Source organism: Gloeophyllum trabeum (genome assembly GCF_000344685.1).
Source record: "Gloeophyllum trabeum ATCC 11539 unplaced genomic scaffold GLOTRscaffold_00002, whole genome shotgun sequence".
NCBI lineage: Eukaryota > Fungi > Basidiomycota > Agaricomycetes > Gloeophyllales > Gloeophyllaceae > Gloeophyllum > Gloeophyllum trabeum.
The window spans coordinates 2,927,872-2,953,902 of record NW_006920411.1 but is presented as its reverse complement, the minus strand read 5'-3'; the positions used below and the strand labels follow the sequence as shown (position 1 = coordinate 2,953,902).

The window sequence follows — 26,031 nt, the reverse complement described above, 5'->3', positions numbered from 1 at the left end:
GGGGGGCGGGGGGGGGGGGTGGACTCCGTGATATGAGATAAGGCGGCACTGTGAGCATTGCTAGTACAGCAGTCTAGACATGACACCGCGCTGCCGTCAACGACGTCAACACGTATCTGTAGATCATGGAGTACAGAGGACAACATATACACAAAGCAAGAAATCAGAGGTGAGGGTCGCCTCCATGCGCTCTCCCCCTCCTCCCCGGTCTAAAGAACCCCCAATGCCCTCGCCTCCTCGAACTCCTTCGGGTACAGCCGCTTCGTGGCTGCGGGGAACAGCGAGAGCCGCGCATATCCGCTCCGCACGAGCGGGTCCTCGACCGCCATCAGCTTGAGGATCTTCGGATTCGGCGGGACGTGCGCCTTCGCCGCAAATTGGGGCAGCGGCTCGATGCGTTTGTCGAGCCTCGTCGAGAGGACGTACGGAATGGTGTATCTGCAAGCGTGGCGTCAGGCTCTACTGTGCTCGCTAAGAAAGGCACGGTTTGGTGAGTGGAGTGCGTGCAATACTACCTGTCTTCATCAATCTTTAGGGTGTTAACGCGGTGCGTGGTGGCTACCAGCCGGCCGCCGGTGAGTGTCATGAGATGCATACCTATTAAAGTGCGATGAGAGATGCCCTTACGCGGTATTGATAAGCAGAGTAAGTATATACATACCAATGTTGCAAACAACTCCTCCCTCCACCATGGGTATGTCCACCCACGCACCAGCGTGATTCTGCACTTGCAAGCCCGCGCGCGACTGGATCAGACACGTCACGAACGTCGACGGGTCGCGATGCTCGTGCATCGCCTGGGCGAACCCGTCCCGAGCGCTGCGCGCGATCTCGGGCGTCACGGGGAAATAGTGCCATATCGCGCTGTTGAACTCGCGCTTGGCGGGGAAATACGCGTCGAGGACGGCGGCGTCGACTCCCAGCAGCGCGCAGATGTGCTGGTTCAGCGTGAGGTTGAGCTGGTAATAGCGCTCGAAGAGAACCTCCATCTGGCGGCGGAAGCCGGGCACGTCTTCCTCCGGCGGCCACTGGTTCGGACCTGCGGGAGACACTTTTATTAACGCAGGGTGCTGGGACAGGTGCGAGGGGGAATCGTACCTTCGTGGAGGCGTAGCCAGAACGGTACCGTGGTGTCCTTCACGTCACCTGGGGCTGGCATCTCAGCACCAAAGCGGTAGGCCTCAGCATGCGCCTGCGAGGAGCAGGATTCAGAAGATGCATGTATACATACATGTCGGATCTGATTACCTTATGGGCACCCTCAATAGTGTCAGCGCGAAAATAACCACGTAAAGAGAAAGAGTTCTCGGTCCCCAGAGAGTCTTTCCACGCCTGCGGTTTTCTGAACAGGGATTCAGCCAGCGCGAAGAGGTCCTGCTGGAAGGAGGCCTCGAATCCGGGGACGTTCACGAGTACGAGGAATCCTACTTCCTCGAGCGCGTACTTGAGCTGCTGGAAGTATTCGTTTGGGGATTTCTCGGCTAGTCCAAAGTCGATTACGGGCACGGCGTCAAAATCAGCTTTCGACGGAGACATCTGCGCCGAAATTTCTACGGGACTTTTCTCACTCCTCTGCAGAGCTTGCTTCAGCTTCTGGGCGAATGAGTCGATATGTTCCTCGGAGAGCATAGTATAGTGTTCTCCATCGACGTCCACCATTTCGAAACGCGGACCGCTGAATTCCTTCCATGCAGACAGCCTTTCCCGTCTATATTCCTCTCGCGTTCCCATCGATGGCAGTGGCACGGCGCAGAAAACGGTCGTCAGAGCACCCTTCACACAGCCTCTCGGCTCGAAAGTGCGGCCTGTGCGGTTGATCTCATACGCGACTTTCACCCATCTTGCGAATGCGTTGAGCTCGAGGTTCAGCTCCGAGAGTCTCCTCTGGTTAGCCCGCTTGAAAATCCACTTGATCACGGCTCCGCGGGTCTTCTCGCAGGGTTCCATATCATGCCCTTCAATGGCCGGGAACTCCGCGAGAAGCGCTGCTCGCACGGAGTCGAGTTCTAAGGACGGTATCAAGGAAAGGAACATCGTGAGATTGAGAAGGACCTCCGTCCAGATCAGCTCCTTCATACGGAACTGAATGTGAGGCGGGAGGTTCATTATACCGAGCCAGGAGACGCGCTTTCCGCTTTCTGCCACCTCTTGCCAATCTCGAACGCCACCGCTCCACCGAAGCTGTACCCAGCAATGCAATACGGGCCGTTGGGGAGGCATTTCTCGATGGCAGATGTGTACGAATCAACCATCTCTTGGAATGTCCCGAAGGGGGACTCTCCGTGGTCGAAGCCTCGTGCGCGAAGAGCGTAGACCGGCCGATCGCCGGTAAACATACGCGCGAGACCGATGAACACTAAGATCTCTCCGACGCCCGGGTGGACCAGAAACAGCGGTGGATTTAACCCGGAGGCATTCAGACAGACCAGTGGCTGATATTCGACGCTTGCAAGAGCGGAGCTCGAGCCCTCGGCGGAGAACGTCCCTATGTAGTCGCAAAGCTCCCCTACGTTGGGCCTTCTGAGCAACTCAATCGTCGGTATATCCCTCACCGACAGCCGCTCCTCCAGGACATGTTTTAAGCGCATCAAGTGCAGTGACGACGCGCCAAAGTCAAAGATATTTTGCTCGCGCCTGACGCCGGTAATGCTGCAATCGAATACATCGGAGATAGCCTTGGCAACCAGATGCTCAACTGGGGAATTCATGTCCGATGGAGCGTATTCTATGCCTTGTGTGGGATTGGCACTTGTTTGTCGGCCCTCCGCATCTTTGAATTCACCTGCAAGATAAGAATGGGATAAGCCCGACCGAGAGACTTTCCCTAGGGCGGATTTCACAAAGTATTGGCGCGGTAGAGCAAGCACTACGTGGGGTGCCTGCGAACAAAACATTGCGCATCGCGACTTCACCGCCTTGTTGGATGCAACGATTTCGTCGCCGTATGCTTCGTCGTAGGCGCTCCCTGCCCCCATATCGTGTTGGTAGAAGACCGCGTAAGTCTCTGTATCTGCCTGTCCGATGCGAACAGGGCACACGAAGACAGACGACTTGACGACACCTGGGATACCCGCTTCCTCGACGTAGTGCTCAACATCTTCGCTGGCATACTTGAGGCCGTTAATATTGAGGACATCCTTGGTTCTTCCAACGAGATGGAGGTTTCCGTCCTGGTCCAAATATCCGAGTTCTCCAGTCACGAACCATCCGTCAGCAGTGAAGGCCTCCGCCGTGGCCATCGGATCATTGTGGTATTGGCGAAAAACTGTAGGGCCCCGAACTTGAAGAGATCCGATCTTGTCGGGGGGAGAGGCGGACCCCGTTATCGGTTCGACGATCCGCACGGAGATCCCGTTGCACGACTTCCCGACCGACAGATATTTGATCGAGACAGAAGTAGGATCTCGCAGAATGGGTCGTGTATCATATACGCTCCCGGCCTGAAGACATAGTAATCAGGATATTTCGTCTGCCTGTCATGAAAGGAGATAATTCGTACGCAAGTCTCTGTCATACCAAAGCCTGCTCTGAGAGCGTTCCTGGGGGCTCCGCATTTCTCCATGAGGTCAGCAAAGGCTACAGCGGTCTTGATCGGCACAGCTTCACCCCCTGAGATCAAGGAATGCAGCGGAGATAAATCAAGTTTATCATAAGGGGCTGACTGATTCTCTTCGCATATCTTAGCCAGAAGGAAGTTAGGGCTGAACGTGTACGTGATCTTGAATTCGCTGCATAGACGGAGGAGGTCGCTGGGTCTACGTATTATCTCAGAAGGTGATGTATGGAATTGACTAGCGGTTCGATTAGTGTTGGAGTCAAATTATGGGAACAAATGGTTTTACCTTCCGTTAACTTCGAGAGCGTGCAGGTGCACCTCGCATAGACATGCAACGTGATCGAACGATATCCAGTTCAGAAAGCGGGAGGTCGAGCTGGTCCCGTGGTGGGCAATCTTGCCGCGAACAGCAGATAATAAGTTCGAGTGTCGAAGCGCGACAGCCTTTGACTTTCCGGTGGAACCGGAAGTCAACATGTAGCAGACAACATCGTCAGGACATGGTTTCCACGTCGGATATGTGACGGACTCTGTGTCCGGGGAAGGCAGTTCCTCTGCCGTTATGACTCTGAGGTCGGGTGCCAGAGCATGAACAGTCTGCGCTGCATCTGATGTTGTTACAAGTGTCGGGTTTTCGAACACATCACACAGATGCCTGAATACGGCGGCCTGACGAGACGGGTCAGGATGCCACGCAGGCAGCGGACAAACCGGAATACCGGCTACATGACGGTAAAGTAAGAAATGGTAGACGTGCGAATGGAGGAAGCTTACCAAGGCAACATGCCCAGAAGAACAATATATGGTCTTCGTGGCGAAGAAAACTTGTGAGGATCACGTCTCCGCCGCCCTGCCTCAACCCGAGCGAGGTTAAGCGACGGGCATGGATGGAGGCTTCCTCGAACAGTTGAGCATACGACCATACTTTGGGGGTACCCGATCTGAGGAATACCAGTACGGAGTCAAGCTCTCCTGACTTCGTGTGTAAGAGCTCGGGGAGAGTCGCTGGTAGAGAGGAAACCGCGTGAGCCTGCATGACTTTGACTGGAAATTAAGCCTCCATAGGCATATTTATGTCACGAAGCACTGGAATCCAGCTAGCAATCACTGGCAAATGGGGCTTCACGGCCTAGTATGCGCCACGAACAAGCCACTAGCTGACTGACGCAAACAGAGGTGCTCATCGGACGAACAAGCCGCTAGCCGACAGATGCAAACAGAGGTACTGATTATACTCGCCGGGACCAGTGCCTCTGGTTTAACCATAAGCGACATGGTATAGGTGGGCATACGGTGAACCACCATGCAGGAGCCTAGGCTGGAGGTGATTCGTTCACAGGAAGATTGGCACGCCGGGTAATTCCGTGTTGGCTGCTATTCGTGAGAAATTAGCAAGGTCATCCGTGTTGTTCCGGACGAACGTTCAGATGCAGGTATATATGTTGACAATCTACAGTCTACGGAGCATTCTGGTCCCGTGCAGCAGTATGTTGAATGATTCAGATTTTCATGGTTTCGATACCCCTTCCCTCCAAGGTTGATCTTCTCGCGGCAGGTACGGCCTATGCATCACATTCAAGCCTAACTCCTCTCTCGGTGCATGGTTGCATAAGGATATTCAAGTAAGTAACCTTCTCCTTTCAAAGCCGCATCTTCAATTTCACGATTGAAATAGTTGCAATGGGCTAAACGTGACATTTAGATGTGGAGTGTTATCTGTAACCTGTCCAGGTGTAGCGGAAGCGAACGAGCGCACACGTCGACGTGTCGACAACAAACCAGCTGTTCGGACTAAGATTGTACGCAAGCAAGTCTGACAGTTGATTCATATTACATTATTAGTAGTTGTAGTTGGGGTATCCTCCTGACAGATGGTCCCGGGCCTGTGAATTCGATGGAGTAATCGTCAGCAATTCCCAGCGGACTTCTGGGGCTGAAGCGCTATTGCACCTCGATGGTCATAAAGTTCGTCATTTCTATCCGAGTTGGCCGCACAGTAGGTGTCAAAACGACTTAGTCTTTTCACAGGCGATCGATATCATTCTAGCGGGAATTAGATCCAGTGTGCATCCACCTGCATACCAAATATAGTCCTTATCTTCATGTTCAACTCAGGCCGAGGGCTCCCTCTTCCATGACCGTAGCCTCTACTTCGGGTTTCTCGGGCTGTGGCTGCTTCTATCGAATCATGAAAAGACCGTGATCGTTATCGCGCCCTGGTCAACGCCACCCAATTCATTCAATGCCACACTGTACAACGCCTCTCGTGGGGTGTGTGTCCACTACTTTCTCAGGCGCAAAGCGGCGAAGCCGGGGGAGGCTGACGGTGAAACCGGACATCGTCAGCAAATGAGCCAACGGAACACACGCTTCACATCTTTCACGAATCGCCACCTATTTCCAGCAGAATACGCCACTAGTCCGTTATTCCAGCCGCGCTGTAACCCAATCAAGGAGCAATCACAGCACTCGTCATAGCATCTGACACGATGCGTGTATGGATAGGCTTCTAACAGGCTTCAAGTCCGAATCTTTCAATATTGCACCCCACCACCAGATATGCAGACCCTTCACACCACCCTGGCACTAGCTGAAGATATTCTGCACCTAGTGCAAACTCTTACGCAAACGAATAGTCATGGAAATGACCCTAGCCAACAGGGAGACGAGTACGGCGTCAAGATAAAGATCCAAAACGCTTGTGATGCACTATTGAGGAAAATCCTTGGGCCACTGGAATATACTGCTATTCTTGCAGGTAACGATCTCTCAACGCAGAACGTACGCTTTCCACGTATTAATACTTGAGTCTAGCATCCTGCCAGGAGAGTCAAGCTCTTTACTTCGTCACAACCCTTGGGGTACCTGACTTTATCGGAGACGGAACTGAGACCTTAACCCAACTAAGTGAGAAAACCGCAGTATCGCCACGAGCTCTTAGTTTGTATTTTGTAAGTTCTGGCATGTCCACACCTCTTGACCGAGGGTATCACAGACGTAGCGATGAGCTGCCTGCTGGGCTGTGGATACTTCGAGGAAGTCGGAGGATTCGGCGCGCGGGAGTACCGCAACAACGCCTTCTCAGACATTCTCAAGCGAGACCACCCGTCTTCAATGGCAGACGCCGTTGGGTTCGTGTAAGTCGCGTGATGCATACACTCGTCGCAGATACCAGCTAACGGGCTTTTGCTACGGCAGAGGCGACGAGGGCTTCAGGGCGGCGTCTCGCCTTCTCGACTCTGCCAAGATCCGAAAGGATGAAAACGGACAGGTCGTTAAGAGCCTGCCTGCGGTTAACCTGGCTTTCGGGTTTCAAGAGCCTATTTTCGAATGGATGTCTAAACCGGAAGAAGCATGGCGCGGTCAGCGACTTGGGAAAGCTATGCAACAGCTGCACCGAATGTCCAATGGCAATGTAGGAATAGGTAAGGAGTATATTTCCCGTGAAACCGAACTCCGTATTGGATAGTGTGGTACAGATTATCCATGGAGCACGCTCACCTCGCCCATCATCGACGTGGGGGGTGGAATCGGATCTTTAGAGTTAGCTCTCCTGGAAGACCAACGCAATATTCATCTGAAATTTGTCATCTTCGATATCCCCAATACTACAGAAAACGCAGCCAAGGTTAGTGGTTGTTTTCGTCGTCCAATAAGCTGCATTGACGTTTTCACGAAGTTGTGGAGTACTCAGTCGACCTCGATGCTCTCCCGAGTCTCGTTCATGGCCGGGGATTTCTTGGCTCCGATCCCTTCGGACACGAATATCCCGAAAGGCCAGCCAACATATGTCGTCCGTCATGTCCTACATGACTGGACCGACGATGAAGTTGTAACCATATTGAGCAATGTCCGGAACGCCATGGCCACCAACAGTCTGTTGTTAATCTGCGACATGCTTCTCCAGGCCAACTCCAGCAGATTTGTCCGCGCAACGAGCATGCAGTTGCTAGCCCTCAATAATGGCATCACCAGGACTGAAGGTGATATGATACATTTGCTGGAGAAGGCAGGCTTTTCGGTTAGGAAGGTTCATAAGATGAGAGCCGTCGATTCCATCATCGAAGCAGTTATCACCTAGTTCTCTCTTTCTCGTCAGAGGAATGTACAATAGTATTCTTTCTGAAGATGCTAGACGCAGTGGCACCGGAACGGGTCGAAGCCACTATCTTTTCAGGAGTTCCAACGTAGGAAAGGTATATCAATTCTCTTGTCCCCTTTGACACTCATGATCAGCCGCTGCGATTGAATCACGGTTTTGTGTAGTAGGCAGTCTCTCGTGGACTCCTATGCCGTCTCACATACACTCACTAGCATCTTACACCGTATGCACCATAGTATACACACCGCACCATAACGGAGCCAGCTCAGCCGGAACTGGACACTTCACTAGCTTCCACCTCCTCTGTCCTCACACCCCCGCCTTTCCCCACGCTCTCCTTGTCCTGTACACTACCTTCATCTTTTTCCCCCACTTTGCGCCCATGGGCGTCTACACCGCTGTTCACATCCTTTTCCAGAACCCGGTGCTGCGCCTCCACAGCCGCCAAATCCGCCTGCCCGCCGTACTTGGACGCGAAGTAGAAATCCATCTCTTCCAGCGTCTTCCCCCTCGTTTCGGGGGCGCAGTAGTAGAATATCGGTATCATAGCGACATTAAAGACCGCCAGGATGATGTAGTACTCTGCGATGACATCAGCATAATGAGTAAGTAAATCACTGAGGTGGTGCCTATGAACGTACTGTATCCGATCTGTGGGAAATAAAACATCAGAAACACGGAAGTAAATCCAGATCAGGACAGGCACTCACATTTTGAATAGCCGTGGGTGTCCACTCCACGATAACAAAATTGAAGAACCTAGAGAAGTTGATCACACTCGCACTGGAAGTGCACCGAAGTGCACCCGAGACTTACCAGACCCATATCCCGGCGAACCCAAGCCCTGGCAATGCCGTGTTTCAATGTTGACACGGAAGAAGGAAATAGGCGTAATGCGCACCATCAGACCGGATATTAAGAGGTAGAACTTCCGCACCATAGCCCCATGAGGTAGCTAGCCAACAGGTACTGCGATCGAACGTAGTTAGCCATACTAGTTCAGAGACGGTAGAGTGAAACTCTGCTAACAGACATACCTATAGCATGCGAAGAAAACAAAAATAAACGCAACGATGACCCCTCCGAAGACAGTCGACCCCTCTGGCGCCGTGGGTATCAACGCCGCGATGATGATCCAGCAAATCGCCTTTCGCACAACTTATCAATACGAATAGAAGAGAAATAAACCGCATCCTAGTCTCCGCATCCTAATCTCCCCACTCACCTGGATGACGCACCCAATAATGAAGAGAGATATGCGACCGATCTTGTCGATGAGGATGATGGTGGGGAGGGTGAACACGAAGGAAACGAGGGAGAAGAAGCCCTATACTCGCGATTGTGTCAGACATGATGTGCATCGAATGAATATTACGTACTCCAATTAACACTGCAAGGAGGATATCAGAAAACACGAAGCTTGCAGCGGATCAGAAGAGAAGACTTACGACTGCCCTGTCTCCCCACTTTCAGGTACGTCTCGAGCAAGGTCGGGACGTAGTACGTGATCCTAGGTGTACCCAACACAGCTTAGCTGGCGGAGGTACTATTGGCAGGCCCAAACCGCTACTCACGCATTGATGCCCGTGGCCTGCTGTCCAATAGCTACGAGGCACGCAAGCCCTACCCGCCTAGCATTCTGCGTCGGCCCGCTCGTAAACAACTGCTTGAACCTGCTCTGGGCGCCCCCGCGGCTCTCCAGCTCCTCCGCCTCTGCGGACGTCGCCCAAGTAGGAGAGGAAGTCCTGAGGAATTTGAATAGCCCAAAGCAAAATGACTCACCTAGCATCTCCTTCATCATATGCCTCACTTCCTCCGTCTCCGGCGTCACCCCATTCCCTAATAGCCTAAGCACCACCGCCTCCGCCTCGCGCACCCGCCCCCGGGAGACGAGCCACCTCGGCGACTCAGGCAGCACAAAGCAAAAGCACCCGGTGAAGATGGCGAAGACGACTTGGAACGCTAGTGGGAAGGCAAACGCAAATTTGGACTCAGAGTACGCTTGTGAATAGTTGATCCACTTGTAAGGAGTGGCCGACTCAGGAGGGAGACAGGGGGATAGTAGGAGGGGTGGATAAACACACCTGGGCAAGGAAGAGGCCCAAGGCAGCAATGCAGATCTCGATGGCCATATGCGCGCCACGACTGGCTGCTGGAGTGCATTCAGCCAGGTAGTTTGGTACCGTGGTCGTCTGTGTGATGTCGTTGTCGTTTAGGATGCGGTCTACCCAACATCAGTAGTTCCCCGAGACTAACCTGGATGCCCACCCCAACACCGGTGACAAGGCTTTCATATCCCAATAGGACATTCGTTATTTGATGGGGTAGTTTTCTATTCGGTGGACTTACCGTCCAGCAATTAATTGACCCAGCGTACTACTCGTCGCTTGGAGTATCGCACCCACAGTGACCAGTACGCTGGTTTCAGTGTATAAATCAGGATGCCCCAGCTTGCCTAGCCACAATGGGACATACCATCCCAATTGGATTGCCCGTCGTCTACCAAGTATCGCGCCGATGAACAGCACCGCTAGCGCACCGACAGCCCCGCCAATGTCAAACAGCGCGCTGGTTGTCCCTTGCGTGGACGCATTCGGCGGTGTGTTTGGGTCAGGCCCAAATGTAGTAAGGTAGTAATGAGAGACGAGGGAGCCGGCAAAGACGCCCTGGTCTACATGAGCAGCAATCAATCAGTACACGCATACTAAAATATCCATGTATATTGAGGCAAGCAAGCGCCCACTTACCATAGCCGAAGTTGAGGAAACCCGCGGAGCAGGTTATGGTAATCAGGTAGACCAATGGCTTTCCAGTGGGCAGGAAAGAGGCCATACTAAGGGTGAAGACACACCTTACACCGTGCACTGCGGGCTAGAAGAAGCTTCGGGGGGTCCTGAGCACCTCAGAGCAGGTAATGCCTTGAGTCGAGTATATTTGTATCCGCCTAAAGCGTTGATGCTGACGAGGATGTTGACCAATCGTGGTTCGTTGCGATTCCCTCACCAGCGAAGTGGGTTAAGCGCGTGAGGACATCTGACCCATAGCAGGAAAGCGAAGTAGCCGGTCGCGCAGAATTCTAATCATGCACGGAGACTATTGCGGGGTAATTCATCACGGGGCCTGGGTAAATGTGGGGTAATTCAGGTCCGCGGCAATAAAGAGGTGAGCCGATCCTCACCTCCAGGCAGACCGTCCCCGCTTGACCTGTCTAATTGTACCGTTAATTAGCCAACGATCCAGTTAGGAGGAACCACTGGCAGCATGTCGCATAGGCATCGAGGTTTAAGGAAGCCTCTGTTATGACAGCAGGAGATGAAAGAGATCGAAAGCTAGCTTCCATGATGGTGGCTGTCCTCGGAATCAATGCGATTTCAATGACGCGACGCGTCGAACTTGCGTACTATGTGCCCTTTTCGTTGAGCTGGTAATCGGGGCGAAGAAAGTGAGCGATCAAAGAGAGCCTTGACAGTAAATGAAATATCATCTGGTCATTTCTGCATAACCTACACGGTCATCATGGACGAACAATTAGCATTCATAAAGCTTCCATTGACCCCAGGTGTTACAACCGCCAAGTTAGGCAGGATCAGAGACCTTCTCCAGCTCCTCCGTCCGCACACTACCGTTCTTATCCTGGACTCGGTGCTCAGCCTCCACAGCCTCCAAAGCGGCCTGTCCACCATACTTCGACGCAAAGTAGAAGTCCATCTGCTCCAGGGTTTTTCCTCTCGTCTCGGGCGCGAAGAAGTAGAATATCGGGATCATGGCAACATTGAAGACAGCCAGGATAATGTAGTATTCTGGACAAGGAGTGTCCGATCAGCTTGAGAGTTCGACTAATGGTGCCGAAGTAACATACTGTATCCGATCTAGAACAATGAGGCTTGGCGTCAGACGCGGCTCCAAAGGCGAGTAAATTTAGCATGATACTCACATCCTCGATAGCCGACGGTGTCCACTCGACGATTACGAAGTTGAAGAACCTGATAGAGGTACTTAACTCATCCATGCAACTGCAGTCCACGCAACAAAACTCACCACACCCATACACCGGCGAACCCGAGTCCTGCGAGAACAGCTTAGGGTCCAGGAGCAATAAAGCCTAAATTATCACGAACCGTCGGACCGGATATTCAACGGTAGGACCTCTGCGCCATACGCCCACGACGTGGCTAGCCAGCAGGTACTGCATCGTGTTCGGCGAACACGCTCCACAGTTAGACTATTATGAGACATACCTGTAAGATGCGAAAAAGACGAAGATAAACGCCACAATGACACCGCCGAAGACGCTCGATCCCTCTGGAGCTGTCGGGATCAGCGCTGCAATGATGATCCAGCAAATGGCCTATCAGTGCGAGATATATTAGTATGGGAAAACCTGCTATACGGCAGCTTCTCACCTGTATAGCGCAGCCAATGATGAAGAGCGCAATCCGTCCAATCTTATCGATAAGAACGATAGTGGGAAGGGTGAAGACGAAAGAAACGACGGAGAAGAAGCCCTGCATAATATCAGACGCGTCAATGGAATGTTTCCCTCGCAGGGATAGAGATAGATACATACTCCGATCAATACTACAATGAGCTAATGAGCGACACGGTAAAGTAATGATTGTCTAGAAGACGTACGGCTGCCATGTCTCCCGACCTTCAAGTACTTCTGGAGTAGAGTAGGGACATAATATGTGACACTACAGAACGCCTAAGTATGCATCAGCAAGGAAATGTATCTGGTTCACGTACGCGTTGACACCAGTAGCTTGCTGTCCGATGGCAACGAGGCAAGCAAGTCCGACGCGTCTGGCATTCTGGGTCGGGCCACTCGTGAACAGCTGCTTAAACCTGTTTTTTGCACCGCCCCGAGTCTCCAGCTCCTCAGCCTCTGCGTTTATGGGTCAAGCGTCCATGCTGATACACACATGTAGACATGGACGGACCTATCATCTCGGTCATCATTTGCCTAACTTCTGGCGTCTCCGATGTAGCTCCTTCGCCCAGCAGTCGCATGACCACCTGTTCCGCTTCCTCTATACGTCCTTTGGAGACGAGCCATCGAGGAGACTCTGGTAAGACGAAACAAAAGAATCCGGTGAAGACTACAAATACGACTTGGAAGGCTAGTGGGAAGGAGAACGCGAAATGAGATTCGGAGTCTGCTTGTGAGTAGTTGATCCACTGGGGTAAGGGTATATATGAACCGCAGGACGGGGCAGAATAACCAGTCGTACCTGCGCTAAGAAAAGCCCGAGGGCACAGAAACAGATCTCTATGGCCATATGAGCTCCACGGCTGGCAGCCGGGGTACACTCGGCTAAGTAGTTGGGTACAGTGGTTGTCTTCGTCATGTCATTCAACAGTCGAGTGCGTCACACGTCGCGATGACATACCTGTATACCGACTCCAAGACCCGTGACAAGCCTGTACGACAATTCATCACGCTATCAGCCGTCTGTTCAATGGAACAAACTCATAGGCTTACCGTCCAGCAATTAACTGCCCTAGCGTGCTGCTTGTCGCTTGGAGTATCGCGCCGACGACGACTAGGACACTGACGTACGAGAGACGTATCAATACATGAACAGCGGTGACCATGAATAAGAGCGGAACGGTAGACGTACCATCCGACCTGAATTGTCCGTCTTCTACCAAGGATCGCACCGATGAACATTACGGCGAGCGCGCCCACCGCTCCGCCGATATCGAACAACGCGCTCGTTGTTCCTTGAGTTGACGCATCAGGCGGCGTCTCCGGGTTTGGCCCGAACGTGGTAAGGTAGTAATGGGACACCAGAGAGCCCGCGAATACACCCTGGTCTGCAAGAACAGTCAGGCACGAACTTACACCGAAGGACGGCGGGTGTATCTTTACCGTAACCAAAGTTGAGGAAACCGGCAGAACATGTCACGGTAATCAGGTAAACCAGGGGCTTTCCAGTCGGGAGAAAAGAGGCCATGGCGGAGGTCGTCCTCAAGAGAAGACACGTTCAAGAGCACTAGCGTTGAAGAGCAGCCGATACCTGAATGCTTCTCTCGGTCCTTTTGTACCCAATCGCCCTCATTCACCGCTTCGCATAAAGCTTTGACGCCGACGAATGCCTTACCCAATGACATATCCTCGCAGCAAGGCGGGATAGGCACCGTAGGGGCATCTGACCGTACCCGTCGATCAAGCAAGAGGTCAAGTGAACGAAGCGAGCGTACTAACCGGCTAAACCATTTACCAGAGGTAGAGGAAGTGCGAGGTAATTTGATGTCCGCGACATCGCGCCCTTCCACGCAGGAGACAACCGATGAGACGTGAGCAGCGCTCGTACTCCGTTGTGACAAATGTATACAGTAGAACAGTTTTGTGAGGCCGCCGAGCCTGCTGGCTGTGTCATACGAAGTCGGAGCCCCGAAGGCCTTACCCCAGCACGCTCACGGAGAGCGATTGTCGGTCGAACAGCCTGCACTAACCCCGCCGGCCCCTCCCATGGATCAACAGACTGGCTATTCAGAGGCGAAACAAGACTATGCATATAGTGATAGTGCAGGAAATAAGGAACAGACCGCCCTGTCCTTTGAGGTAATCGTCACTCAGACTGCCATCCAGAGCTGGAGCCAAGAACATATATTCCCTCCAGCGACATGAATTGGAACAACGCATAGCAGGTGTAGAAGCACAACAGGTCGGGGCGAGAGTGAAAGCGGCCGATGTAACAAATGGTTCAAGAGGGAGAGAGCAACAGTGCAGACGAGACGGTCGCCGTCCTTGAGAATCAATGGATCTTATTTGGAGGATCGACTGGGGTGAAGTACCGGTCGAAAATGAAAGGATCGCTTCCGGATTCACAGCTGTCGTAGAAGGTGACTGCCTCCACGTCGGCACTCTGATGACCTTCAGGGACGACGTCTTCTGAACTGGGCGTGGCGGGAGCAAGCTCGCTTTCTCTCTTGTCTGCGGGAATAGCAGATAACCTTCGCATCTTTGACTTGAAGCGATCTTGGACTTCGTATAAAGCCAGAAGTAAACCCGGGGCGACGTTGTCTCTCCAATCTTGTCCCAGTCTTTGTTCGTTAATTGGAGCGGCCGACAGCTGGGCAGTATGCACGGAGGGAATGTTCGAAAATGGACCAGAGGCACCAGTTGGCAAGAGACAACCTTCTCCTTCAGTACCCATTAGTCCGCTAGGTTCAGCGATTGACGCGGACGCGCAAGGCTCTGACGCAAGCCCGAGCCTTGTCTGGAGTGATTCAGAGAGGTCCAGATCATCGATTTCCACGCGAGTCAAATCATCTTCTGGCGATAGCGATGGACCAGTAGGGCAGTCGCGAGAACAAGGAAGACAGCCTGAGTGGAAGCTCCAGGGCCAGGTATTGTTGCGACTGTGGGATATCGGCGGGAGAGAGCAAGTCGTGGTCTCCATAGCAGTCCAGTGAAGCAGGTAAAGGTCAGAGGCGGTCTTATGGGACACTTGGTTGGGTCTTGAAGTATTTGAGGGAGGAAACACACAAAGAGCAGAACGAAAACAGTGGGACCTAGAGCTAGATGGACCGGAAGGGCGGTTCCATGTCCAGGATTGCAAGATAGACGGATGTGGCTGGCAGGACGCCGTTGTCAACTGTTCGGACATCTCACCGTCTAAACCGTCCAAATTCGATTTTCTTAAATAATGGGCAATCGGCGCGCGTAGCTCAAGAGATCCCACGAAGAGTGCGAGCCGACAAGCCAGACCTACTAAGTAGTAGCATAGTACTAGAAGCACAGCGCCCAGCGAGCGCAGTTCGTCGGACACGCCATCCTAGTCCGGTCCACAGCTGTGATATCGTGCCTTCAGTGGAAGCTCAAAATGTAGAAGTCATCATACACAGAGCTTCCAGCGCTGTCGCCCCCGTCGTCGTCGACCATAAACGCATAACACACGAGCCGTCTGAACGAGTGCATGCCAGAATCGGCAAACGCCGACAGACTTGGATCAATTTCGAGGCATTGGACTTGCGCTGCTTCACGCGTCCCGCGAATACCACGACATGTCTATGAATATTTTCGGCCAAGAGGTGCGTTATACACGACAAAGTATATGAATTCTCCACTTACTTGAGGCTAGGCAACAGAGGAGAAGGCGGAGAATGCGCGTCTGTCCTCCTTCGTAGGGGCCATGGCTCTCGGCGACCTCGTCAAGTCCACGCTCGGGCCCAAGGGCATGAACAAAATCCTGCAGTCCGCGTCGACGGGCGACATCAACGTGACGAACGACGGTGCGACGATCCTCAAGGCGATCCAGCTAGATAACCCCGCCGCGAAGATCCTGGTCAATATCTCGAAGGTGCAAGATGACGAGGTCGGGGACGGAACGACGAGCGTGTGCGTGTTGGCCGCGGAGCTGCTGAGGGAAGCGGAGAAGCTGGTCAATCAGCGAGTACATCCCCAGACGATTGTGGAGGGGTATCGGATTGCGAGCGCTGCTGCCTTGAAGGCGCTGGAGAAGTCTGCGGTGGACAACAGGTGCGTTTCTACTTGCGTCCAATGAATAGTTGCAAATGCCAAGGGTCTTGCTCAGTGCGGATCCCTTAAAATTCCGACAAGATCTGCTGAACATTGCTCGGACGACCCTTTCATCGAAAGTCCTATCACAGGACAAGGACTACTTTGCTAATCTTGCAGTCGACGCGGTCTTACGACTAAAGGTAAACAGGGATTGCAATCGGGGTCACTCAAGATCACGAGCTGAATTATATCCAGGGCTCAACAGATCTTGACCACATACAAATAATCAAGAAAGCAGGCGGCAAGCTAACAGACTCCTACCTCGATGAAGGTAAGCCCGCGCCTCACTGCATCCGTCTATGACCCTCACTCGTAATCCAGGGTTCATCCTGGATAAGACAATCGCTGTGAACAGCCCAAAACGAATGGAGAACGCCAAAATCCTGATCGCCAACACCTGTACGCACCCCCCTTACTTCCCTGTCTGATGGTACTCATCCCTGACCTACAGCGATGGACACCGACAAAATCAAAATCTTCGGCGCGCGCGTCAAGGTCGACAGCACGGGTAAGCTTGCGGAGCTCGAACGCGCGGAGCGGGTACGTCCATCCACCCCCCCTGCCTGCCCCTTTTCCCTAACCTCGCGCACCTCCAGGAAAAAATGAAAGCCAAGGTCGACGCGATCGCCGCGCACGGCATCAACTGTTTCATCAACCGCCAGCTGATCTACAACTACCCCGAGCAGCTGCTCACGGAGAAGGGCATCATGGTGATCGAGCACGCGGACTTTGAGGGCGTCGAGCGGCTCTCGCTCGTCACGGGCGGCGAGATTGCGAGCACATTCGACCGGCCGGACCTCGTCAAGCTCGGGCGGTGCGAGCTCATCGAGGAGATCATGATCGGGGAGGACAAGGTACGCCAATGCTCTACGCTTTATATGATCCACAGGCGAATATGTTGACGGCCCCCCCGAATAGCTGATCAGGTTCTCCGGCGTCGCCGCGGGCGAGGCCTGCACGGTCGTGCTGCGCGGGTCGACGAACCAGATGATCGACGAGGCGGAGCGCTCGCTGCACGACGCGCTGTCGGTGCTCTCGCAGACGGTGAAGGAGACGCGCGTGGCGCTCGGCGGCGGGTGTGCGGAGATGCTCATGAGCTGCGCGGCCGACGAGGAGGCGCGGCGCACGAAGGGCAAGAAGGCGGTCGCGGTCGAGGCGTTTGCGCGCGCGCTCCGCCAGATCCCGACGATCCTCGCGGATAATGCGGGGTACGACTCGAGCGACCTCGTTGCGCGGTTGAGGGCGGCGCATTATGAGGGCAAGGCGGATGCGGGGCTGGGTGAGTTCTGTTTTGGGGCCTTGTGCTTCGGAGGAAGGCTGACGAGCGGATTAGATATGAACCAGGGCACGATCGGATCCATGGCGGAGTTGGGTATTACGGAGAGTTATAAGCTCAAGCGGCAGGTCGTGCTTAGCGCGAGCGAGGCTGCGGAGATGATTTTGCGGTAAGCAGACATTTCTTCCATTGTCACGTACTGCTGATGTCGGTTGAATCATAGGGTGGATGATATCCTGCGGGCGACGCCCCGGAGACGGGAAGCACATTAGATGTTGTGCTTACAGAAGTATACAAAACTAATGTTATGCTATCTTCCCCTATATTTGTGAGTCATTGCGTTGGAAATGGCTGAACAGTCGACTGCCGGTCTCGGGAGTGCAGTGCACGTCGAATCAAAATCAGACTTGGTGGGGAAAGCATCCGGCCACAGCCACCATCAACAGCGCATATCCGATCTCGTTGGATCAAAGCCGAAAGCCACATCCAGCCACATCGGTATGGCGGCATGTCTGAGGAGAGGCGTGCTGAGTTGTACACTGATATAGCAACGGATATGCAGGCGAGAACGTGGTACATTTTACAGCTATCCAAGATTTTTCCGCCCAATCTCACAGTTGAGTGTTTCGTTCCCTCTACATTCCAAGTGCGCCACTGGCGAGAGACAGCCCCGCCATCACCTCCACCAGCTGCTCTTCGGGGAGATCCAGCCCAGCTACGAGACGCCTCACGTCAGCGAGCGGGAACGCTTTCAGCCGATACTCATTGGCGGGCTCGTAGTCGAAGAGGAAGCCGGCCACCTCCATCTCGCCCGAGAGACCCGGCGCGCCGAGGATGGTGTTGAGGTCGAGCCTGCGGTGGAGCTCGCCGGATTCGTAAAGGTCCGCGTGCCCTGGGGGACGTGGGTGGCGTGAGTGTTGCTCGCGAAGGGGCTGAAATGAAATGGAGAGACTAACATACGATGCCCTGCAATACCACTCCGACGATGTCCCTGGCGCTGCGCGAGACGTCGGCGAACTTCGAGAGCGGGCGGTACACCGGGAGACGGTAGTGGATGTAGGTCTCGTTCGGGAGATGGGGCTCATGTTCCGCCCGAGTCCAGCGCCCCTCCAGGGACACCTCGTTGATGGATGAGAGATCCGACAGTGCCTCGCTGTCTGACGAGAGCTCGCCCAGGATGTCGTAGAGTCCAATTTCCCCTGCGCCGTTCAGGGCCACCCCGACCGGGTGGAGAGCATGCTGCGCTGACAGCCGAGTGGCGTCGGCGCAGATAGCGGGATGGTGCCTCAAGAGCGTCTCGGTGTCCTTTGCTTGGTCGGTGTCGTTTCTGCTTTCATCAAACAGGGTAGCATAAGAAATGGCTTTCCCTCCGCCGCCGGCTAGCGGGAGTTGAGTCGTGTGTACCCGGAATTCGGTGATTTGGTGTGGCATAATGTTTGTCGGCAGAAATTCAATCTTCAGACGGAGAAGAGAGAAATCTCGGCGCGTGAGACTCGGTGGCCTCGCCGGGCCTTTGAAGGAGAAGAACAAAGGACTCGCAGCCACTGCCATAGGCATGTACGCAGCACAGCCACTGATATCAATCGCAATTCGCCGAGTCGACTCGAGTACGCTGTGTAAGTACATGTCCCGCTAGACATTACTGCAGCACCCCGTGTGCATATTCTGAGACTGCCTAGTGCGCAGGTTATTGGACTCAGAGGATAAGCAGGAAATATTGCTGCTTCTACCAACGATATTCGGTGACACTAATCAGTATCTGGACTGGTAACCAAGACAGATGGAATAACCACGCCGACCGCTGCATGGCTGACAGTCAGCCAGCGTCAGCCTCTAACTTCAGGCGTATAAAAGATGGTGGTACGCTTTCAATCTTCCCAGTTCTGTACCACCATCTCATACCCCCACATCCCATTCGCCAATCGAGTCGCCGCCATGGACTTCGCCATTCTCTTCCACCCTTGGGCTCTCATCTTTATCGTTATGACTCTACTGGCGGCTCTTGGCTTTGTCTCTGGCTACTACGTGATTCCTATTGTTCGGAATGTCTTCTCCGGTTACCACCGAATCCCTGACCTGTTCTCGACGGACATCGAGGACAATAACAACTCAGTCTCGGTAAGTGGTCAGCTCAGTGCCAATGACCCCATTTACTAACGGTAGATTAACCAGTCATTTCCCTGGATTGACTGCATTAAGGATTGTTTCAAGCGAGGGGTAAGCATTGTGGCCACCTCCACTAGCATCCCACTGACTCCGCGTCTACAGGCCTTCAAATGCGCCCTGCGGCTGACGGACGTCAAGTACTCCATCACCGATTTTCTCGAGGACACTCCTGCTCTCCTATTAACCTCTCCCTCTGGCACCGACCTCCCAGTCTCAACCTCCTGGCACCCCCTCGTCGGCCATCGCCCCCGCATCCCGGAACCGTGGCTCCTCAACATCCGCTGGAAACCCTCTCAGACTCCATGGTTCCTCGTGTCTTTCACCAGCGGTTTAAAGCGTATGTATGATTCCTGGGAAGCTATACCCGATTGTGCGAAGGTCCAGAGCGACGTTATATGCGAGGCAGCCACTCAGGCCCCGCCCGACAATAAGGAAGACCGCGCGCGCAAGCGGAACAGCGAGGAGAAGATGGACTCCCTGTGCGGGTGGATCGCCGCTGCAACCCCCGCTCCTGATGTCTACGTGCCGATCCCTGTTCTCCCGACGCTGGTGTCTCAGTGGACCGAGCCCAAGACGACGCCGACCCCCACGCCGTTCTGGCTCGCTGATAGGGCAGCCGAAAGCACTGTTACTGTCATTGGAAAGAAGCCTTTCGTACTCCCCGCGGACGCCACTTTTCTCAAGAAAGCGGACTTTCAGCGGATGCTGACTACCACCCGGGCGCGGAGCGTGCCCGTCCGCAGGCCCGCGCCGACTACGCGCAGGGAGCCCAACACTAGTCGGCGATTCAGCTTGCCCGCGGAGGCCCTCGCGCCGACCGTCAACTGGGAGCAGCGCGAAGAGAGCAGGATGAACGAGCTCAGGGAACTTGCCAGGGCTATGTTCGCTCTCATTCCTCCCGCCGTAGGTCCCGCCCCTCAGGCCACGACTCAGCCTCTGTGGGACTACTCCCCAAAGACTATGCCTGCTTCTGTCCCTGCCTCCGAGGAGTCTGCGCCTCTTCCTGTTCCGGAGGACTCTGCGATATTCTCGATCGGATCGTGCGACAGCGTCGACGGCGCTGCCGCCGTCCTCTCTGTAACTTCCGTGCCTCCCGTCACCACCACTGAGGAACCCGTGCCTGAGTCTGAGTACGAATACGCCGCGGTCCTGTTCCCCGCGGACGATAGCAAGGCGCCCGTCTTCTCGGACGACGACTCGGGCTTCTTCTCCGTCGGCTCGCTGGACAGCCTCGCGGGTGCTGATGATTAGCCCGAGGTGATGGCAATAAGAGAAGACGAAGAAACGAAAAAAAAAATCAAGAAAACGAAAAACACGCAAGATTCTTATGTCTGTCTAGTATTATCCCTCATCCTTGTAATCGGGCCTCGCATGTCCGCCGCTCTTCTCTTTCTCCTTCTCTGTCTGTCTCTGTTTCTTTCTCTGGGTCTTGGGGATAATCGGTAGAGCCTTGTCTCGTGTGGACCCCGAGAGTCGATGTTACAGTTCTATATCCAAGGTGCGTACCCGCTCGTGCAGGTGTCGGTGGGGACATAGGTACTGATTTACACGATCGCAGTCGCCGCCGCAGCCTCGCCCTCAATATCCTTCTGAAGCGTCTCTCGTTACCATCAGTGCGCGTGGCTCGAACGTCCTTGCTCGGCTCGTACTGATCTATCCCTCCTAGTCACCCCCCCAGTTCTCGCAGAAGCGGGCGAGCCACAAACCACAAATGGCCACCCCGATCCTACAGCATCACCCGACCCGATCGCCTGAGAATCAGCAACGTCAAGAATCAACTCTCGAGAGCCATACAACGAGAACGACGACGCCAGCCGAGGTGGCGAGAGTCCGACCCTCTCGCCGACGGGGACTTGATCACCCCCGTCCTACGGCCTTCCAATGCGCTGCGCGCTGTCAAGTTGATTTCGGGTGCTGTATTTGTGGGGTTGGTGTTGGTACGGACGTGTGCAGAGCGATGATGGGGTATCGGAGGATGGGGTGGATGATTTATGTTGGGCTCGTATGATGCATCGTGCGGCCGGCGGCGGACTTGTGTCACATGTTGACTCGACGGACTATCCACAATGGTATTGTTGCATACTTATTCTGATTGTGCGGATTGTCGGGTTGCAGACGAATCACGATCAGCCTCGCACTTCAAGTTGGACGAGATCCCAGGAGTGTGACTAGCGAACTGGTGATACAGTGACTGTCTCTCTCTCCCCCAGCGGGAGAAGGGGCGATTTTCACTTCCACTGCACCGGAGGACCGGTCCAGGAGATGTCTGGGCACCTTGTCCTACATAGGTGCTCGAACTGCCGCGCCGATGGGCATGGTTCCTTCAGCGGGAAGAAGACGCGATCTTCACCTCATATCCGTTCTCGTCACGATTAGAGTTCATGCAAGGCTCACGGCGATCTACACATACCAGGATCACGCCACCATGATTGCAGAACTGGCGGACCGAGGCCTTCAACGCCGGGGCGGGCAACTCGGGGTAAGAAGACACACAAATCGTGATTACCCTGGCATTCGATATCAAATAACTCGAGGAAGATGGAGAAACAGATTTCGCGGAGAGGGGTCTATACTATGACATGCCATAGGGCGAATACTTCCAATAGCTGCGCACAATGCCAATGGCGTGAGCGCATGGACATAGGACAATTCAAAGACCCGCTCACCCAGAATGCCGCACCGCGAGCACCCACGGCACGACGACGCGTCGCAGCACCCAGGACATCACGGGCCACGTGTCCTTCAGTTCGGGCGGAGTGTGGCTGCGCATGAAGGGCACGAGGAGGAAGGGGTCGCCGTGCGTTTTGGCGTACGCCTCGAGATGCGCGTCCAGATCGAGCACCTCTTCTTTCGAGAATACCGTCATTTTGTCGGACGTGATGTGGGAGACTTCGTCGTCCAGGTGTTGGAACTGCCGGGTTAACGCGCTCAGGGTCAGGACATGCCGTCGCGAAAGGGTGTGGAGTGGGATGTCAGGCGCACCAGTGGGTCCTTGAACGCGAACATCATCTCGCGCATCTTCGCAGCGTCGAATTTCGACGGGTCGGCTTTGGCGGAGGCGATGAAGGCGAGGAGCGCGTCGAGACGCTCGTGGATGACCTTGTGCTGTGCGATCTCGCGCGAAAAGTCGAGCTTCGTATTGAGGATGGGGAAGACGACTGCTTCCTCGCTGTCGTGGTGGCTCGCGATGGACACGGCCCACGCGTGGCAGTACCCCATGAAGTTTGGGAGGTCTGCGAGCGGCGGGTCGTCAAGGTGCGCGAGAATGTTGTCGTAGCCCATTTTTAAAGTATCGTGCGCTGCCGTATGTGCTCTCGTCAGAGACAAGAAGAGCAGGACATACAGGAGAGGGGCGCACCGTGTACCATGTTGTAATGCAGGAGCTCGTAGGGGCTAGTCGGGCGCATCGCAAGCAGTCGGGTGGGATGTCGAATTAAGGAGACCGTCAGGAAAACGAGGGCGAATAAGTCGGTAAGGAGAGGGGCGGCGACGCAGCCCTTTTACTGCTCATGCTAGCAAAGCGGTAAACGTGCCTGACGACAGCTCTCCTTAAACTTGATATCTCTGCCCCTTGGAGCAATTCGCTATCGCCGAAGGGCGGGCGCAGGTAACAGTCTCGCGTGTCTGAGCATGTAGGGTGTCAGCGCGCCGAGCAGAACGGTAGAGACGAGCTTTAGACGGAAAACTGTCAATAGTGTGAGCTCGCCGTTGTGGCATACGGTACCACTGTGTGAGAATAGACGCCCGACGAAGAACGAGGGCAATGTCAAGGGTATCCGTGAATTTTCGATTGTACGTCTGCACCGAGCTAATCACGTCCGACAGTAATTTGTCAGCTAGCTGCTCTGCCATGGAAGAAATGACAAGTGGAAGTAGGCTTGAAAGGTTAACGTTCAAAGCCACAGTGCATCGGGAAAGCCGGAAAACGTCTTACGTCTTAGGCGTCTTACAGCGTCTTATCGTCTTAAGGCTTAAATATGACCTTCGGTAGCACGAGTTATAGCTATTCAGTGCACCCGGATACTTGGCAGTCTGACAGTCCACTAGAATAGAAATGATTTGGTAGTCTGCATCGTGCACCTAGACAGCCCAGGTCCCAGGCCTAATTAGGCTGGCTCATCTGACCCCCGGTCAAGCCTAACAAGGCTCAGGATTGCTCGTCGATTGACACCAGCGGTCGTACCGGGGCTTGGTGCTGCCTTAGTAGAACTAGTATACTATGTATTAGTACTATACTATAGAGTGTTGCTCGAAGCCGCCGCCTACGTCGTCGGACATCGTCGGCGCTTGCCGATCTACCCAATCGGGCAATCGGAGCGCCTCCCGCCCTCCCCGACGTCGTCAGTGACAGCGTGCTACAGCGTCACTGCAGCGGGACTATAATGGGCTATATATTGTTTGGTGTAATGTACGTAGTGGGCTACCGAGCGCCGCAGGTGTGACGCGGAATGACACCGTGGTTGTCACGCGCCACTCTCCTCGTCGTTGGCGGCGGCGGCGGAGTAGCCTGTCGTATACTGGCCCACTTAAATTCGCAAACATTCTGGATAAATCATATTATATTTTTCATGTCAATGTAAAACTTCATTACAGAGTCTGATACGTCTACATTATGATTCGGCCCGAATATACCCATGTGGCAAGTGTGGCACATGAGAGAATAAGATATTGAGGCCAGTGAATGCGCACTTGCCTGGTTATACCAGTGGGATACCATTCAGGTAGTTACATTCTGCATAGCCAACATGTTAGACCATCAGCGAAGCATACAGAACAAAGGGGAACATGCACTTATTGGGTAGGGAAGCGATTCGGGTAAACAAATCGATGAAGCGGTCCCAAGGGCCTCAAGTCAGATAGATTAACCATAAGCAGTTCGTATAAGATAGAAACAGCCTATAATTACTATAACCATAATTCCAGGAAGGCTCATAACCCGAATACACTGTGAGGGGATTAACTAGATTACTCGCCACAACGAAAGAAGATAGTGGAACTGAGTTACCCCAGCCTTACCAGGTGCATTCCCTTCCAGCATGAAATTATACCTTTGGCAGAGAGAGGCTCTGTTGAAGTAGGATGGTGCCGAGTGCTAACAGCACACTATTCAGATACATCGAGGCCTAGGGCACGGAAAACGCACGAATAGGTCCGATAACAGTTTCATATGCAGTTATAAATGCACCAGAAGCTATATAAGACTCAATGAAAGGATTAGGATATGCAGAGACAGTCATAAAGCTGAGAAACATACCGGATGTGACTGAGATCTGAGAACCGCCCTCATACCCTTGGTCGGGCGCAGTTTTTCGCAGTAAATTGAGCAGAAGTCCCTCACTGTTTCAAGAAAGAGGTAAGAGACAATATGAGAGCTCACAAGTAGTCCGAGGGGCCATAGAGACAGAGGAGTGTAGAGTCAAGGAGATGTCACATTGTATGTCACGGTACGAAGGACGTCCGATTTCGTTCGGACAGAATGCGCTTGCTGTGTGCGGTGGCTGAAGACCGCACAGCTCATATTTCGACCCCCTTCGCGCGTGTCTTCCTCTCTCACCTACTATATTTTAGCTTTATCTTATTCTGCTCATTTTCCTTCACTCTCCGGTACCCTAATCAAGTGATAGAGCTATCTCAAATTATGGTTATCTCGCAAATACCGGATTCCAGAAGAAGGTTAGTTGTCTTCATCTTCATTCCTCCGTATCTGGGTGCCTCTAATTTATGTTGGTTCTGCAGGTAGTATACCACTCTATTAGCTGTTTACGACCTTTTGGAGCTTCCTTGCTGTCTATGGTCCTCCGGCGTGTCGTTCTGACTATTTTGTTACTCATTCCACTTTGTAGATTCATTCTGGCTTTCAGGACATGGATCCGCCTCATTTATAGCGGCGTAACATAAAGGTAGTCTCTCTATGACATGGATTCTAGGCTGAATTAACTCTCAGAAGCCCCGAACACCTGGTGTCATCTAGGCATTCCAATGCTGCTACCCCTTTATATGCACCAGGGTAAAGGACAACTCCTCATATTTGTATGCTACTATTATGAGATATAACTCATATACTGAATACATCCCATTAGAGGTTGACTGGATCGCTACATCAGCCTATTCCCCCTGTCTCTTCCCTACCCGGTAAGTGCATGTTCCCCTTTGTCCTGTATGCTTTTCGGATGCTCTAATGTACTGGCTATGCAGATGATAACTACCCTAATGGTATTCTGCAGGTATCTCCAGGTAGGTGCGCATTTATGAACATCTATATGTTATTTTCTCCTAGGCCACATTTCACACATGTGTATATCCGCGCAGAATAGCATTGTAGACATTCCATACTCTGTAGTCAAGTTTTATACGTACTATAGAAATATAATATGATTTATCTAGAATTGTATCGAATTTAA

The 26,031-nt window shown here is 53.4% G+C and overlaps 8 protein-coding genes across 8 annotated transcripts; 3 read left to right on the top strand and 5 right to left on the bottom strand.

The window, feature by feature from the left end:
• Nucleotides 1-209: 209 nt before the first annotated feature.
• Nucleotides 210-4,592, bottom strand: GLOTRDRAFT_126072 (acetyl-CoA synthetase-like protein; the record flags this gene model as incomplete). Its single annotated transcript, XM_007864477.1, has 9 exons — nucleotides 210-438; nucleotides 516-597; nucleotides 662-1,039; nucleotides 1,099-1,192; nucleotides 1,249-2,070; nucleotides 2,112-3,440; nucleotides 3,500-3,791; nucleotides 3,843-4,278; nucleotides 4,331-4,592. The coding sequence occupies 9 exons, from the start codon at nucleotides 4,590-4,592 to the stop codon at nucleotides 210-212; spliced, it is 3,924 nt and encodes a 1,307-aa protein (XP_007862668.1).
• A 1,967-nt stretch (nucleotides 4,593-6,559) lies between these two features.
• GLOTRDRAFT_126071 (S-adenosyl-L-methionine-dependent methyltransferase) lies at nucleotides 6,560-7,637 on the top strand (the record flags this gene model as incomplete). Its single annotated transcript, XM_007864476.1, has 4 exons — nucleotides 6,560-6,693; nucleotides 6,755-6,981; nucleotides 7,036-7,184; nucleotides 7,236-7,637. 4 exons carry the CDS (start codon nucleotides 6,560-6,562, stop codon nucleotides 7,635-7,637), a joined length of 912 nt encoding a protein of 303 aa, XP_007862667.1.
• A 286-nt stretch (nucleotides 7,638-7,923) lies between these two features.
• On the bottom strand, nucleotides 7,924-10,490 carry GLOTRDRAFT_91265 (general substrate transporter; the record flags this gene model as incomplete). Its single annotated transcript, XM_007864475.1, has 16 exons — nucleotides 7,924-8,240; nucleotides 8,300-8,309; nucleotides 8,369-8,417; nucleotides 8,475-8,502; nucleotides 8,560-8,627; nucleotides 8,696-8,805; nucleotides 8,884-8,985; nucleotides 9,038-9,048; nucleotides 9,107-9,168; nucleotides 9,233-9,371; nucleotides 9,441-9,696; nucleotides 9,743-9,850; nucleotides 9,915-9,945; nucleotides 10,008-10,076; nucleotides 10,134-10,329; nucleotides 10,406-10,490. The coding sequence occupies 16 exons, from the start codon at nucleotides 10,488-10,490 to the stop codon at nucleotides 7,924-7,926; spliced, it is 1,641 nt and encodes a 546-aa protein (XP_007862666.1).
• A 654-nt stretch (nucleotides 10,491-11,144) lies between these two features.
• GLOTRDRAFT_136555 (general substrate transporter) lies at nucleotides 11,145-13,615 on the bottom strand (the record flags this gene model as incomplete). The annotated part of the gene is made up of 16 exons (XM_007864474.1): nucleotides 11,145-11,458; nucleotides 11,518-11,527; nucleotides 11,593-11,641; nucleotides 11,697-11,724; nucleotides 11,777-11,844; nucleotides 11,897-12,006; nucleotides 12,062-12,163; nucleotides 12,226-12,236; nucleotides 12,291-12,352; nucleotides 12,405-12,543; nucleotides 12,599-12,836; nucleotides 12,890-12,997; nucleotides 13,049-13,079; nucleotides 13,141-13,209; nucleotides 13,280-13,475; nucleotides 13,531-13,615. The coding sequence occupies 16 exons, from the start codon at nucleotides 13,613-13,615 to the stop codon at nucleotides 11,235-11,237; spliced, it is 1,530 nt and encodes a 509-aa protein (XP_007862665.1). The 3' UTR covers nucleotides 11,145-11,234.
• Nucleotides 13,616-15,648: 2,033 nt separating this feature from the next.
• GLOTRDRAFT_56030 (uncharacterized protein) lies at nucleotides 15,649-17,807 on the top strand. Its single transcript, XM_007863734.1, has 10 exons — nucleotides 15,649-15,698; nucleotides 15,749-16,146; nucleotides 16,202-16,328; nucleotides 16,384-16,459; nucleotides 16,510-16,587; nucleotides 16,640-16,728; nucleotides 16,785-17,042; nucleotides 17,107-17,467; nucleotides 17,522-17,633; nucleotides 17,688-17,807. Exons 1-10 carry the CDS (start codon nucleotides 15,672-15,674, stop codon nucleotides 17,734-17,736), a joined length of 1,575 nt encoding a protein of 524 aa, XP_007861925.1. The 5' UTR covers nucleotides 15,649-15,671; the 3' UTR covers nucleotides 17,737-17,807.
• Nucleotides 17,808-18,099: 292 nt separating this feature from the next.
• Nucleotides 18,100-19,021, bottom strand: GLOTRDRAFT_126067 (uncharacterized protein; the record flags this gene model as incomplete). Its single annotated transcript, XM_007864473.1, has 2 exons — nucleotides 18,100-18,356; nucleotides 18,421-19,021. 2 exons carry the CDS (start codon nucleotides 19,019-19,021, stop codon nucleotides 18,100-18,102), a joined length of 858 nt encoding a protein of 285 aa, XP_007862664.1.
• A 378-nt stretch (nucleotides 19,022-19,399) lies between these two features.
• GLOTRDRAFT_126066 (uncharacterized protein) lies at nucleotides 19,400-20,881 on the top strand (the record flags this gene model as incomplete). Its single annotated transcript, XM_007864472.1, has 3 exons — nucleotides 19,400-19,582; nucleotides 19,637-19,681; nucleotides 19,733-20,881. The coding sequence occupies 3 exons, from the start codon at nucleotides 19,400-19,402 to the stop codon at nucleotides 20,879-20,881; spliced, it is 1,377 nt and encodes a 458-aa protein (XP_007862663.1).
• A 1,477-nt stretch (nucleotides 20,882-22,358) lies between these two features.
• On the bottom strand, nucleotides 22,359-22,852 carry GLOTRDRAFT_24705 (uncharacterized protein; the record flags this gene model as incomplete). Its single annotated transcript, XM_007863454.1, has 2 exons — nucleotides 22,359-22,541; nucleotides 22,613-22,852. Coding segments are annotated over 2 exons (423 nt in total), but the record flags the coding sequence as incomplete, so codon positions are not given.
• Between the last annotated feature and the right edge of the window lie 3,179 nt (nucleotides 22,853-26,031).